The following is a 16,498-nucleotide window of genomic DNA, read 5'->3' as shown; positions in this document are numbered from 1 at the left end:
GTTCAGCAGCTAGGATGCAATTAGTGTGATTTTTATTCCACGACAATACATTGTTGCTTCCGCTTATTTTACATTGCGCGCATTGTCGCGATTATTTTTTTTTGTCGAGGTGTTCAAATCAGCGCCGCTTTTTGTGTGTCACTGTTTGTGAGACTGCAGCACTATGTTAATTCTGACCTTTTTTGAATGGCAGGCAGTCCCCGTGGAACTCGACTCTTGATACGGTCCTTCGAAAATGGCTGAGGGAGATTTAAATGGCATTTCAAGAGCTCATACCTTGACTTCTCTAGCTTCGCACATGGGAGTATTTTTGAGGTTGAGAAATATATTCAACCTCTGCTGAGAGCCCCCCCTCCCAAAAAAAAAAAAAAATATCTGAATTTATGACTGAAGCATTAACCCCAAGACAACAACAAAATGCCTAATCCGGAGTTGTTGAGAAGTGACGTGCATGAACGTGCCTGTCAGAGGGAACGCGTGGTACACCGAGGTCTGTCATAGAAAAGAAGTCTAACGTTCAATCTGAAAACATTACCGTGGATTTACATGTTTGACCTCAAACCGAAAGCTTGTAAATTGAGAACATGTGACGTGTGCGCGCGTGCGTGTGCGCGCGTGCACACTGCTTGCTGCAGTTGTCTCCGAGCGTTTCCAGGCTATAAACAAGGTGATGGATGCGTTGGTGCCACAGTGGGTTGACTGGACACAGTCTCCTGCGTCTTGATTAATTGATGTGAGATGCAGCAGTTTAAGTTCCCCATGGTCCTGTGTGTGCTCGCTTTCTGTCCATTCCTATTGAGTCTGCCAATGTAACCGCAGGGGGGAAAGCCAAGGATGCTTTAAGCTTTTTGCAAGGGAGGGCCGACGATTTCAAGGCGGCAGACGGCAAACGCGGTTAGCGTAACAGTCGGTAAACATTTGCGTTTCATGTTTATAAATGATGTAGTTTGGTGGCGCTGCTTCTGTCGTGTGTAGGAAGAGGATTGCGTTTGCTAAAATGGTGCCGTGAAAATCACATGATTTTGAGCAGGTCCAAACGTCCAAGGGTGTGGATTTTCTGTTTATTTTATGTTGCCTATGAGATGTTGAGATTAGATTTTTTTTTTTTTGTGTGTTTTTCATTCATTTTCACCATTGCTGCCACATTTTCTTGTACAATAAGGACATGCAAGTAGTTGAAGGCACAATTAGAGGGCAAATTACAGGCTGTTCAACCTTCCAAATGACATACATACATCCAAATTGAAAAAGATGACAGTGCATATTTAAGATTATTGGACATACGGTATACATATCGCTGCGGATATACTGCATGTACTCTAAATCGGCCAGAAATTAAACCAAGGTTGTTTCAGTGCATGGCTGTCAGCTCGGCAGTCTGTTTATTTCTCAAATCGGGCAATGTTGCTCCAAAAACCTGACTCAATGTCAGAAAAAAGGATAAAAAAAAAAAACAAACCCCAATTTTAAGGTGAGACATGTTTTGCCGCTGAGTGAAAACCTGTTTACAATATGTGACACCTTTTCAAGCGTGATGGAGTTCACAGCGTTGATTGGCCGGTCTGCTGACAACTTGGTGAGCTCAGCAAAGATTCAGACAATTAAAACGACTGATAGAGACTATTTACTTCTGGAGTTACTGAGCCCAAATTAGCACGAAAAGTGGAGTGAGAGAGGTTCTCTCCGGGTGGTCAATGAAACAGTCACAATAAATATATGTTGCTCTGTGTCTGCTGGGTGTGCAAATAGTCTGCTGATGACAATATTTATTTATTTATTCTTTTTGGACTTTGCCAGTAGCTCCAATGGAAGAATGAGAGGCATAATTTCTGGAGGAGATATTCATATAAACAGGAAGAGCCCTGAGTTGTGTTTAGTGGCAATTTATGTAAACCTTATGCCCGCTCAGACGATGTCTAACATCAGTGAAGGGTTGACACCTGGTCTGAGACATATTTCATAAATTACGATAGAAGTCAGCTGTGACCACTCCCACAACAGCGCAGCCCTCCCTCTCACCGATCTGCCGATTTATAAACTGCTCCCCACTTCTCGTGAGTTTTGCGATGCATTCAAAAACACTTGAAAATAACATCGCTCAGCAAAAACCTTACGTGCTCGCAACACGGAGGTGGTTCCTCACTTTGTGACGTAGAAAAGTGAGGACCCTGCCTCTTGGATTGGGAGGGGCTGATGCTGAGACTGGCCGAATGAGCAGGAATGCTCCAAGATGGGTGAATGGAGGAAAACACCACATTGAGGGAGTTCGTGGTGATGAATTTGTGATTTAATATGGCTAAAAAGCTAAAAAAAAAAAAAAAAGAAGTTGACTTATATAGCATGATATGGCCCCTTTAAATGGCGCTATTACGGTCATGAACTGTACATCCTCCCCCTCCCTTCCCCTCCTGTCCTCCCCCCTCCCCTCCCTCTGCATGTTCTCATCTGGTCCTGCAGGATCCCTCTCGCTTCTTCCTCCTCCTCATCCTCCTCCTCCCTCCTCCTCCGCTGCAGCCCGACTCCGATACAACCGGCATGTCTGCAAACTGAGAGGCTCGACCTATCTTTCCTTTTTTTTTTTTAGACGCAACAACTTGTATATTCTGTGTGACCGCTCGTGAAGAAAGAAAGACTGGTGGTGCTTTCCCCCCCCTTTCCTCATTTTGGGCTGAGAAAGACTCGGACGAGGATCCAAATCAAGGTAAAGGATGAAACCACTGTTGGTGCACCGCGCGGGACAGGATGGGGACATTTTTGGTGCTCTGGCCAAAATACGCCGCTCGCTCGCTCCTTCGCTCGCTGAAACACGAATTGAATTAGTACTTGTAAAACGGGAAATGTATCGTTCGGCTGAATGCTGAGTAAATAAGGGGTTCACGTGAGGAGAAATTGACGCTGCAGCAGACGATGCTGAGGAGGAGGCAAAGGAGGATATGATTCGAAGAGCCTGCTGCAGATTAAGGCAACCGCACTTAATAATGAGGAGTGCTGCAAGTTTTGTAATGCAGCATAGCACGAGGAAAGCTGTAAAACGCAGTCAAAGTGCCTTTTCGAAGTATAATATCGAGTGAAACATTTAAAATGTCAAATTAGACCCCATTGCGAGTTGCAATGTCACCGGAACTTCAAAACAAGCTGATTAAACCATTCGCATGCAGGAAGGTTATCAAATGCATGTTCTGATTTGCACTTTTAAGAGATAGAAAGCTATTATGACATCATAGCGGTTGTCTTTTTCACACAAAATATGGCTTCTCTTGTTCACCTTGACCTTGTTTTAGCCCTACCGTTTTACCCACCTGTGTTTTCCTCCCCATGAAGATACATCACAGGTAGTTGTGTCAGCATAAATCCACACACAATGGATTGTGGTTGCAAAACAAGGACGCTGTGACATAGAACACGGTACAGTGGGGGGGTCAAGACTTCTCTAGTTTGATATGCAACCTTTTAGTGCCCTTAATAAAGTGACTCATGAAACACAATGAACATTATCAAGACTCATAAACTCTTGCAATATAAAAAAACCCACTTTTTTAGAAGTATTGCTGCTTATTTTCACAATGTCCTAACTGGAGGTCATTCGCCCTCTCGTTTATGGATCGTCCTCCTCCTCCTTGTCCCATCAAACGCTCGTGTGTGACACCCAGCGGAATGAATGTCCTAACAGCCTTAGCTAAAAGTGTTTTGTCCCCCCCCCACCCCCGGCTGCAGGTCCGTCCGTCCTCGATAACGTGACCAGCTGAAGGAAGAGAACGCAGAACTGCTTCATCATGAATTTTGTAATGAAAGCTGCACTGGGAGGTGAGTTGGCTGCAAGGCGACGACTTGATTTAACAGCACTGCAGTGTCGAGGATGTAAACGGGATGTTCAGCACAAGCAGGCGCACAGGACCAGCTCATGCAGTTCTATAGGGATGGGGGGGTGCTTTCATCTATCCTGCACCTGACAGTATTGAGCAAATGCTGCATTCAAACAGAGTGGCTTTTCAGTTACAATATGGACGGAAAACTGTTTCACAGTTTTAATATGTATTTTTTGTCATAAAATGTACATTTCTTGGAATTCATTTGCATGTTACTGATGGTTTAAAACTATTAAGGGTTAAATTTCAAGACAAAGCTATAGAATTAATGTGTTCCATGTTTTGATCCTACACGGAAATACAGTGTATTGTAAAAGTTCTTGGAACATGCGCGTTAGTCAATCCGGGGTGGGGCATCAATCTTAATTCTTCATTGCAGGTTTTTGGGGAAAATTCCATGCAATCAACTTTAAGAAAGACCTTGTACCATGCTAGCAGTACAGAAAATAAAATTCACAAAATAAGAGCCAGGCCGAGGCATTAGCAAACTGAAATTTTTTGGGGGGTGTTAAATTCAAGGCCCAGGGGCTAGATTTGACCCGGTACATCATTTTATGTGGCCCGCAAAAGCAAACGCGTCGACTTCATGTTTGTTGCTAAAACACCAAAATGGTAAATTGTTACTGAAAAAAAAAACATATTGTGTGCATTTTTTGTTACCAAGCTCCCTTTTAAAATAAACCCAATAATATTTCATCAAATATTTTTTACAAGCCTCTGAGTTCAAAACTAGTTTCTCATGAGTTTGTTATACCATAGTGACCCTTTGAAGGAGATTGAAAACCCTACATTAAAATTAATAAATAACTGAAAGAGGTGGCACAAACCCTACATCTTCTATGCAAGTGGAACTGTATAAACAGATTTATGAGGGCAGACCTCGAAGTTTCCCCATAAAGGCTTGGTCAAACACAACCTATAAAATCATGGGTAGGACGACTTTGGTGTTGAAGAACTTCATAGGCCTGACCTCGAACCCATTTTCTCATTCACTACCTGCCAATAAAAAAAAAAGGATATTTGACGTCTTTAGTCGTCAATGGCAGTGAATGAGTTAAATGTCTTTCGGAAAGCTAGAACTCAGATGTGAGCAATCTCCAACAGCATTGACCTCTTACCTCGCAAATGTAGCTTGGAATGAATGGAAAAAGTTCCAAAAAACACAACGCAAAAAAGAAAGTGTATTTCTTCCCTTTTCCATTCCTTTAGTTGTAGGCCAGGTGTCAAACACTTTTCCCTGTATAGTGTACAAGTATTATCTTCACTTAATATATTAATAAGTCACCCCTAATTAGTCTTCGGTCCGGTCATGTAATTTATCCTCCCTACTCCAGCTTTTCGAGGAGCGCAGCAAAGTGACACCGGCCGTTGTAATTCAGATGCCGCACACGTAGCGTTGAGACGCGAACGATGCGGAGCCGTTATTGTGCAGGTTACAGAGGTGTCTTTGGGTTACAGCGAGGATGGCGAGATAAGAAAGGAGAGCTCCCGCTGCTCATTGGGATTCCGAGGATGCCGGCGCTGCTTCATCCTGCTGCATTTCATAAAGCAGCTGCGCTATATGAATCCCGAAATCAACTGCAATGCATCAGCTGTTGCTCAGTAGTGAGCTGCAGTCTGCCTGCAGCCTGTTGAGGAGTTTGCATGGCGGCCCCACACAGATAAGATAAGACACACTGCCGATTGGGAAATGTGTATTAATTCATATCTAAGTGTAGTCAATCATTTTGGAGCACAACATAGTGACCACGTTCCACGCGACATCTGCGAATTTGCTGACTGTCCACTTGATCATAAAAGGTCGCTGCTTGGGGCAAAACAATTAACCAGAAAATCAATCCGCCAAGCCTTCATCCCGACTCTCAAAAGCTGTCAATCAATACGTGAGATATTGTTTCATCAATTGTGTTTTTCATGCTCAGGCATCAGCGTGGGTTAGAGGTCAAAGCAGCCTCGCGTTTATCGACGAAGGACGAGTTGGCCAATATGAAGACAAACACAATCCAACTGGGATGCTGATCCCGTTTGGTCACGTTTGCAAACAATTTGTCCCGGAGGATTTCATCGAAATAGAAACAATCTGTTCCAGTTTCAAACTGTCACAGGAAATTTTAAGGAAACAATTTATCATTTCTCAACCGTAATATCATTGTAAAATTTGTTTGACATAATGTTGCAAATATTAAACAATAAAAAAAAACTTTTACAATTTTTAACTTTAATAATAAAGGATGATTGCGCCTCACACGTGCCATTTTTTGTTTTCCCTAAAAGTAGCATAAAAACAACAAACCACTATTTATACCTTACCATATTTAAATGGAAGTGAACTAAAACAAACAAAACAAAAAAAACCAATACAATACAATCCAATAATTTATTCTATGCGACCCCACTAGTCTAAACACGGCATTCTAATCCACCCGTTTTTAGTCATCTCAGCTGGCGGCCATTTTGTCTCTTGCTTTCAACTGATAATGACATCACAGAGCAGCAACAACCAATCACCTTTGTTCTGAGTGACAAAATGGCCGCCCCCTGAGATGGATTAAAATGGGTGAATTTTGCTGCTTAATTAATATTCCATAAACATAACATTAATCAGAATACCATCTTTAGACGAGTGGGGTCGCGTAGAACACATTCTTGTAAAGACATATTTTGTACTTAAATTCCTCTTTTAGGTTGACTTGTTGCAATGTAGAATTTGAAATTGTGGGGCACCGCCTCACTTATCCCCTACACAAAATGCAGTCAAATCCATTCCAATGTAGGGGAATATAAATATGAGTAAATCAATCTTTTTTTTTAACATGATCATATGATCATAGATAGAAAAGCAAAATATTTCTAATTGGTCGTGAATTGTGATCCAAGGCTGTGACGCAACAAAGCTACTCCATACTCTGATGCCATTAATTGTCACTCACTGAATGAAAATAGCATTTACTGAGAACCACTATAGGAGGCAGTCGATGCAGCTCAATCAGCATCATTAATATTTCAACAGTTGAAAGAATACAATTAAATTGTGCTCGAGTTAATTTCTGTATTACCGTACATCAAAATGACATCGACAGCAATTAGGTTCACCTTGTATGCCGTAGCTGAATCCCCGCACTTGAATTTCCGTCAGTCCCGAGTATTTCACTGCTGACTCAGCACTTCCCAATTTATCTTGAGTTAGTGTGACAGACTAAGGGGCTGTTAAATGAGGCAGACATTGGTTTGAGGGAATGAGTGTCCACAAAGTAGGCTCAACTATATCAGCACAAAAGATGAACATCAAAATGGATGATCTCATTCTACATTTTCTTCATTTTCTATTTTTAAATTTTTTTATTTATCTATTTTATAGTAAGTATATCGATACGTCGTTGTGAATGCAAGAATAATTCGCCTGAATAAGATTGCAATCCATTCTTGGACAGTATTCTTCCTCTGATATGGATTTCAAAACAACATTTCTATTCAGAAAGAATGGAAATGGAATTAATCGGTTCCAGCGACCAACATAAAACCCGTTATAGAAAACATTTTAACATCCTTAATGCTCATGAGAGTGTAAAGTTTAACCACTTTATTGATAACATATAAAAATATTCTTACAACCCAAAAAAGGAAAAAAGAATGTATATATATATATATATATATATATATATATATATATATATAATTTATTTATATATAATTTAATTCCCACTGACGTTCTTAAATGCTTTTTCAACTTAATTAAATAAAGTTGGTTTTGCTTTTTGCTGATAAATTGCACACAAACAAAATAATGAACAGTACCGTTCTCAAAAGAGTGTCAAAAGCAGCTGTTATTTAGCGTAAATCCAACGTACTGCTATTAATACCTCAATCCCTAAGCCTACTTCAAACAGCCGTATTTATAGATATAACGCGGTTGTTTTGTTTGAAGTGAGACAAAAGAGTGTCATTGGAGGTCAGATGAGAATAGAGCACACCTTGAGATGTTTTTCTCTCGCCTCAGAGTGCATCTGCTGGCACTCAGATAGGATTGGAAATCAAGTTGTCATTGCTTGATTTGACCTACAATCGTACCGATGGGACACACACACACACACACACACACGCACACATGCCAGGCCGAACCTAGTCCTTGATCCATATGGACAAAGGTGATGCGTTGCGACACGAGTCACAAGTCCATCATACATATTTTTAGCCTCAAATCATAAATGAACCAGAAGTACTGCAATTTTTTTTTTCTTTCATCCGTGCGGCCCGACGCGACCCGGTCCATCGTCCAACAAAGTAAATCAACGGTTGAGTTGGAATGACCTTTTCAAAGTCTTGACCTCAACCCGATTGAGAAGCAGTCGCATGACCTCAAGAGAGCAAATCACAGCAGACATCACAAGAATGTTGCCGTCCTCAAGCACTTTAGGAACGAGACCAAAATCCCACCGGACTTTTGTACAGTTGTGCAACTCCAATCCGTCACCTTACTTTCGTAAAATTGAAATGCTAAATTAGAAGCACAGATGCAACCCAGTAGCCAACATACAGTATTTCATTTCATAATGAGCTATGCTGAGTTCAATCCAAATTAAGATCTTTACTTTCTCTTCGGGCTTTCCCTCCACCCTTGGAGAGGATTTAAGGAGACAGATTTGCGCGAGAACCTCAAGTGGTAAAGGAGAGAGGATGAATTGCTTTAATCTGCCACTGTTCAAAGTTCATGCGGAGGCGGGGCTGGGGGGGGTTGTGGCAAAGGTTAGACTTTCTGCCTGTCACCTTGAATTTTACAAATAACTTTGAAGGAGGGATTAGAGCAATTTAAACGTCATATGACTTCATTCCTTAAATCAATTTTGCACGTTGTTGCCAACTCCTAAATGGGCGAGCGCTTCAATCAAAGAATTCTCTAAGCAAGCCTCGTGTGACGCACGAGTGCTTTAAAAGAACTGCTGCTTTGACAGGATGTTGCCGTATCGCTTGCGAATGGCACACAAGAGCTTACTTAGCTCATGGCTCGATATAACTCCGGCTTTTGTCTCCCTGGATCTGCTTCTTCTCCCTCCATTTTTTTTATTTTATTATCTTTCACAGCCGAGCAATGACAATTTGAATGTGCTAATAAGCTTTCAGGATCAAATGAGGAAGTCATCGTGAGAGAATCATTTGACAATGAGGCTAAGCCGTCTGTGAGTCAGCGCTTCATTTACAGCTGTGATATCAAAGCTTATTTGGCTAAATCCTCAAAAAAAAAGGTGCATCGAGGTTCATTTGTTCCAGTTTCTAATCATCATGTTTGCATGCGCAATCAAGTTGATTCAGTGTGAATATGTAGCTGCAGGACACGTTATCACGACAGTTGTATACGTACGCAAATCGTTCAATCAGGAAGGAAATATGAGCTTTAATGCAAATCATTGCAGACTGTTCATCCGTACTCACACGATGACGCGCACGTTCTGTAACGTGCACGTGCATTCAAACACGACAAGAAGTTGTTCAGCTTCACATTACAAATGAAGGCGTTCCTAAAATGGAGCAAAGTCATTATTTATATCCATATGGTGACGCTGAATGGAAATGGATTTGCATTAAAAATCAAAGAAGGCAATGAGGAGGATTTATATTTTCAACGAGCTGGACAGCTGGTGAATTATTTCAATGCTCACAGAATGTCGTCGCCCTAATAAGGACATTTGGAATGTTATGGTGGTGCTTAAATTGAAATTAAGATGCCACTGTTCCACCGAGAGAATACATTCCGAAGCAAAATAATCCTTATGACTTTAGTTTTCTAGTTACAAATATAAAAATAACTGATATTTATAAACTATAAGCAGATGCTGAGAAAAAAAACAGCTCCTGAGCAGAAATGGCAACGAAGAAATTACTTGAACCAATAAAGCCGATCAATACAGCAAACAAAATAGCTGTCCTGTAGATAATGTGCAAATTTGCCCTCTTATGGGCTGTGTGCACTCGCGCAATTTCAGCGGGCGCTTGTATATTACAAGTACCCATAGGAAATAAAAATAAATAAATAAAAAAATAAAAATCAAACTATCACCATCATAAAAACCTTTATTTACCAAAAAGGTAGTCATTAAAGTAACAAAAAAATGTGCAAAAACAAGTTCACCACTTTTCATAATAAGACGGAAAAAAAAAGCAATGCAATAAAATTAATACCAAAACGGCATGTCATAGGCCTACCTTCACCTCCCTTTATCCTCACTGTCTTAATTGCTACAGTATAAAGTCTAATAACATTGTTTGTAGTAAAACAGAAATGCACCCGAGTCTTACTAGAGAATGCAAGCAGGAGTTCAAAAACACGTAAGTGATCGACGCGACTGTGTGAAGAAGCAATTGAGAGGAAAGATAAGCATCTTAAGTTGCGTTATTTCAGTAAAGGGATGAAGTGCAATAAATACAGCCGTCTGTGCGACCCCATTTTCCTCGTGTGAGAACAAGAGTCAGAGAAAGGTTTCGGTATGCTTTGTTTGTTTGGGGGGTAAAAAGCGGTGTTTGTAAAAGAGAGAATACCCCATTTAATAACATGGAGACCCGCTGCAATTCGTCTGAGGTGGCTAATGTATGCACAAATCTGTTTTTATGGCTAAATTTACCTATTGTGGCCATTAATCATGCACGTGTTTTCTGGAAATTCCGATTAGAGAGCTAATGAAATTGAAATTGAAATATGAATTATGAAACGTGTGTCGTTCGCCTGTCGGCATGCACGAAAGCTTTTTTTTTTTAACAGAATTGAACCACAACAACAAGCCAAAAAAGAACAACTCAAAGCCGATGAAAATAAAATAGCAATGCGTCACATCTATCAATAACAGAGAGATTCCATCAGATGGCGCCAAAGTGCTACTTTTATTGCTTTGGCCGGAGGAAAAAAAACATCAAATGGCCACGATTTTCAGCAAAAATAACAACGGTGAATATTTAAATACACTAATACCCAAACCATGACTTTGCAGCGGTTCACTGTCTTGTCTGTGATTCTGCATACTGATCACGTAACGAAAATCCCGCGAAGACTGAAGGCCCATGTAAACATATCGCATCCGGTAAACAACCTTTCACATTTAAATGAAAAAAAAATAACAACAAAAAAAAAAACGCCCATTTCCATTTCCTTCTCATGTCTCTCCGCTCCCTTCCACCTCATCTTGTCTTTTGTCTTCCATCTCTGCAATGTGCCGCACTTGCTTTTCATTATGCTGATGAGTGAAAATACCAACAATACCAGCGGCAGCACTCGTCTCAAGGATTACTCTGCCTTTCTTTTTTCGCTTGCTTGCTTTCGTCCTCTCCTCAGTTGCCCCCATCGGCCCCGCAAGACTTCCCGCCATAAAGCCCCCGACGGCCCACTCGCCTCTTTCCTGCGCTCCGTTGCCCTCTTTCCTCATCCTCATTTCCTTCAGTTTATTCTCTATCGTCTTTCATTTGTCACTTCCCTCTAGTCACGCTCTCGTTTTTTTTTTTGTGGGGAAACTGCAACCTGCAGGATAATCTCACTAACGGGAACAGCTCGGAAAATGTTTCTGACACATTCCCTCCTCCTCATTATGATTTCCTTTTACCGCTAAATATACAGACTATCTTTATTGACCTCTTTTTCTAGCACCATCCACCCCCACCAATTTTTTTTTTTTTTCCATCAAGTCCAGTTTTCTCCTAAACCAAGAGCGCCAAACTTATTTTCATCATGGACCACCGTTATGTTCGCTCTCAAAAGCCCACTTATAATAACTAAGAACCATTTTTTTCAGGATATCATACCTATGATTTGCCATGCAAATTTGGAGTGTTGAAATCAAATGTTTGTGAAGAGATAACGTAGTGAGGAGTATCTATCCAGAAAAAAGTGAAAGTTTTTAACACAATTTTTAACTCAGTCGGGAGAGATTTTTTTTTTTTCTTATTTACAGGTTGCGAAATATCCAACCTTTTGTGCAGCAACAAAGGAAATGCATAGATTTAAAAATAATAATAAATGAATGAATAAAAATGTGTATATTGTGTACAACTGTGATGTCATTTTCAGTCGCCAGAGGTGACAAAATGGCCTCACCCTGAGATGGCTTCCTTTTGCTCATATTCCACAAACATACACGCAATACTAATCAAAATGTCATGTTTAAAATAGTAAAGGCAAATAGAACATTTTATTGCATAGATTTTTGGGGAGTTGACTTCCCCTTTAATTTACGAGCACGGACTCCATTCGCATTAAGGGCGTAACGCCCACAACACCGATACACATCTCCCACTTTCTACTCTTTAAAAATACTCGGCACAGCGTTTGTTTTTAAAGACACCTGCATAGCGTGAGTAACTGTAAAACGTGTTAAAAATGTTGGCATAAAAATGAAATATATCTTGTACATTTCTCCGGGCTAAACAAATTAATTACTGCCAAGCAAGCCACACGTCAATTTATAGAAACCTTCCGTTTTAGTGACTTTTTTTTTTGTCAGTTTGTACTGCCGCAGCATCTCTCAGCGTTTATGTGCAATTCATGATGAAATTCCAGCTTGGCTTTTTTTTTCTGTAAATGATATTTACATGGATCATAAAAATGGGCTTGGTTATTTAATCCCCACACAAGACTGGTGGGAAGCCCTTCCATTGACCCAACTTTTTGCATAAAAGAAATTCAACATTTTCCAAAATATGTCCAGTTTAAAACAACTGAAATGTGGAGAAAATATTAGAACAAATACAAATTGCTCTAAATGGAAAGCTGATTCCGTAGCACTTGAACACACCCCAAAAATTCCATTGTCCTTTTCTACATGGAATCTTTTCACCCGACCTTGTCTTTTCCCAACCGCACACGCTAATCCCCCACTTTGACATGTGAGAGTATTACGTGTCCTCCGACTGCTCTCAATTTGAGGCGTTTCTCTCCACTAGGAGGTCCTCCTGATGTGGGCAAGATGCTGGGCGGGGAGGAGAAGGAGGAGGACCCGGATGCAGCAAAGAAAGAGGAGGAAAGGCAGGAGGCGCTGAGGCAGCAGGAGGAGGAGAGGAAGGCCAAATATGCCAAGATGGAGGCCGAGAGAGAACAGATGAGACAAGGCATCAGGGATAAGGTAAGCGTGGCAATTCATGTGCCGTCTTGTCATTTATTTACGATCAGCTTCACCCAAGTCAGCTCATAATGGAGAATTGGTGCACGAGTAAGAGTGCTCGTCACTCCAAGCATAAAATGCCATTTATCCTCATTTAAATGTTTTCATGATTTTGGATCGTGTACTCACTCTTAATGTGAGCTTCTAAAGGCTCCATGTGTCACCTGCCAGCTTTTTTTTTTTTTTGGGGGGGGCAGTATTTTTTCAGCAGACCCTGCCATGGAAGCAGACGATTGAAGATCTATTTTTAATTGCTTTGTTTGCTTTGGTGTGGAGTATGAAAAGAAAAACAGCTAATAGCTGAGCAGAAATAAAGGGATAAAAGTCGTCAATTAACAAAATGAACGGGATAATTATTGCACATGAAATAGAATTTTGCGTACAGAGTCTGAATATCTGCATTAGTTGGTCAATTTTTAAGTGTTCGCTCGGTCGCAGTTAATTAAGAATGTTTATTTATTTTCTGTTTTAGGGACGTAAGAGTATGTTTGTATAATTTAATGTGTGATTTTTATTCATTTTACTAATTTGCATTTGCGGAATAACAATCAAGTCTTCTACGTAAAACATGTAACACGAATTAAATTATAATAAAATAACTGGGAAAGTTTCACATTTGAACTTTTGTAAAAAAAAAAAATTCCAGTAAATGGATATACTAATTTTAATAATAATATTTCACTTGACATAAGTTGAATTTTAGCCATACAATATTTATTATTTTGAGTAATCATTTTTCGTAATCAAATCAATAAATATGATTTATTTGCTGGCTGCACACGCAGGGACTGATTATGTGATCAACGACAGTATCTACATTCAGAGCAATACGTACGTACGCAAGTAAATGATAATTGTACTTTAAAATAAACATTTCGCAATCAGTGTTTTTGTTTTTTGAAAAGATGTAACGAAAATGTTTGACATGAATTTTCTCTTCAAAGGAATTCTCATTTTTATTTTCTTCCATTAACGGAAATACTTCTTTATTGTTATTTTAGTTATTTCTTTAGTTTTCGTCAATAACCTTGCCCCAGAGACTCACAAGCAGACTTGCTGACATGGTGGTATGCCCCGCCTCTTAAAGCCACGCACGAACATGAGATTTTCACTTACTATTTGTGTCTCTGGAAGCGTTCCCTCACAAAAAACAGGATTTCATTGCCATCCGACCTCTAATCAATACTCGCATTTCTCATGTTTTTATCCACCAGTACGGCTTGAAAAAGCGCGAGGAGGCCGAGGCTGAGGCGGCAGCCGCAGCGGAGGAGCCTGCGGCGGGCAGCTTGACCCGACCAAAGAAAGCAGTGCCCACCGGCTGCGGGGATGAAGAAGAGGAGGAAAGCATCATGGACACAGTGATGAAATACCTGCCGGGCCCACTGCAGGATATGTTAAAGAAGTAAGACTAGCAGCTAGCCAGTGCTAGCGCTAGCTGAAGTCGTTGCCAGGTTGGCTTCAATCCCAAAACTTACGCTCAGATTGACATTGTAAATGATTCAAATTTGGTTTATTCAAAGCGATGTGGCGACTATTTAAAGATTTGAAAAGTGAATTGAAGCTGTCATGCTAAGCTAGACGGTGCCACTGACTGGCCAGGTGTATGTTAGCTTCAAGCTAACATCTAGCAAAGGGGCACAATTTGAAAAAGTCTTTCAGTTTCCTCCGACTACTTTTAAACACCATCGAAGAGCTTGAAGCAACCACACGGTGTTCTCCTTCACCTCGCTGTTCACTTTAATTGTACATAACCAATCTATCCAACAAGCCTCATGCCAGGCCAAACAATCAAATATATCCATTTATTATACTATGTCTGTCTCAACTAGAAAATGTGATGACTTGATAAGCCATATTTAAAAAAAAAAAAAAAAAAAAAAGGATATTTAAAAATCTTAAAGCTACCGTATGTGTTTGTGTCGAGTTTATGTCAAGCCGTTTTGCACAGTGTTCCACATTCTCCGTGAAGTGTTGTCTCTGTTGGACGTCAAAGTGTGCTCACCTTTGTGTCGTGTAGGAAATGTTTCAGTGTGTCTCGCATGCCATTTGTCTTGACAAGTGTGTGACTATGTAAAAGCCACTCCCCTTTTTATCCTCTTCTTCGTTATGCAAAAAATATTAAGGCAATAACTCCTGAGTTTGTTTTTCCCTCACGTCAATGTAACCGTGACTAATATTACCAATAGAAAATAAAGCATTTAGGACATTTCATTGACAGGTTTGCAGGGGATTCTTTTGTCGTTAGAAAATGACTGTATAGTGATTCCGACAACAGACGAGCTTTCAGCCATAAAACCGCCAATTGTAGTGCAGTAAGTACTGTTATATAACAGGGAGAGAATAGTGAATGACTTTTGACGTCAGTATTTGAAAGTATACGACAATTCTGTCCTTGTTTCTCGTCTTAATTTGTGGATAAACATGACATCCACACACTGACGTGACCACATGGTAATTAAGATAGCAGTGTTTGAATGAAGTTTGATTTATTGTTGTATATGAGAACAACCCACTGAGGCGGCATAGACAGTCATGAGCAATAAAGGATTATTATTATTATAATTATTATTATTATGTATGTTTCTGCCTGAGAATCAATAAAAATATCTTGTTCACAGCAGCAATGTTTTTATCTTCTTTCCTAAGAAATGCTACGAAGAAAGGTTACAGCTAACTGTTATGTAAAGAGTTAGCTTTCAGGCCCTTCTGAACAAACATAATGCCAGTGATGGCCAGCTTCCATTTGGCTGCTTCAGCTTCCAGGTCACGAGGTTTTTACACACAGAACTCAACAACACCGGTAATAATCTAAAAATGAATTAATTGTTATGGCATTTGTTATGGCAATGTAATTACTAATTGGTTTCAAAAACTATTTTGTTAAAGGTGATTTTTTTCTCAATTTATTAACATTAAATTATTGCTTGTAAGCAATGTCCCACTTTATAAAATGTATTCATTTTCATATCCCTCACGTTATTACGGATGCGTATTATTGCCATACTTGGGGGAGGACACATGAAACGTATTATGCAAAAATGTGAAACATATATAAAAACGAGAAAATTATCAAAAAAAAAAAAAAAACAAATTCAGGGAAGCCGGGCAGGAGTAACACAAACGTGTATTTTAACGTACACAAAAAGGCAAACAAGGCACTGAGAAAACCTAAAATAATAGAGTACAAAACAACATGTAAAAAGTGACAAACTCAGCAAAATAACTACGACCATCACTAAACACACTGAGGAAGGGACAACAAACACTTGACAGGCAGCATTGACGACAGACATGAACAACGAACCGACAAGAAGTGAAAGCAAACCAGGAACTAAATACTAGCACATTAACGAGACAACAAGATACACCTGGACAAGACCCAAAGGGTTGGAGGGAGCTGATTGGTTAAACACTCGGGCTTGGGTAAACGAACACAGGTGGACACAATAAGTTTCTCATTTTACATCATTTTTTTGTCTCGTTTTTAAATGATAA

At 40.0% G+C, this 16,498-nt stretch overlaps 1 protein-coding gene across 1 annotated transcript; it reads left to right on the top strand.

Annotated features, from left to right (window-relative positions):
- Positions 1-2,439: 2,439 nt before the first annotated feature.
- cplx2a (complexin 2a) lies at positions 2,440-15,623 on the top strand. Its single transcript, XM_088302160.1, has 4 exons — positions 2,440-2,701; positions 3,715-3,804; positions 12,786-12,964; positions 14,218-15,623. The coding sequence occupies exons 2-4, from the start codon at positions 3,774-3,776 to the stop codon at positions 14,407-14,409; spliced, it is 402 nt and encodes a 133-aa protein (XP_088158286.1). The 5' UTR covers positions 2,440-2,701; positions 3,715-3,773; the 3' UTR covers positions 14,410-15,623.
- The last annotated feature ends 875 nt before the right edge of the window (positions 15,624-16,498 follow it).

Source organism: Idiotropiscis lumnitzeri, chromosome 8 (assembly GCF_059441095.1).
Source record: "Idiotropiscis lumnitzeri isolate Australia: NSW breed Sydney's pygmy pipehorse chromosome 8, RoL_Ilum_1.0, whole genome shotgun sequence".
In the NCBI taxonomy this organism is placed as follows: Eukaryota; Metazoa; Chordata; class Actinopteri; order Syngnathiformes; family Syngnathidae; genus Idiotropiscis; species Idiotropiscis lumnitzeri.
This window is presented reverse-complemented; position numbering and strand designations above follow the sequence as displayed.

Excerpts from the sequence above, each read along its gene's own strand:
- cplx2a (XM_088302160.1), top strand. The coding sequence starts at position 3,774 with ATGAATTTTGTAATGAAAGCTGCACTGGGAG. Across the intron at positions 3,805-12,785 it reads AATGAAAGCTGCACTGGGAG|GAGGTCCTCCTGATGTGGGC; the intron begins GTGAGTTGGCTG and ends TCTCTCCACTAG. Across the intron at positions 12,965-14,217 it reads GACAAGGCATCAGGGATAAG|TACGGCTTGAAAAAGCGCGA; the intron begins GTAAGCGTGGCA and ends TTTATCCACCAG.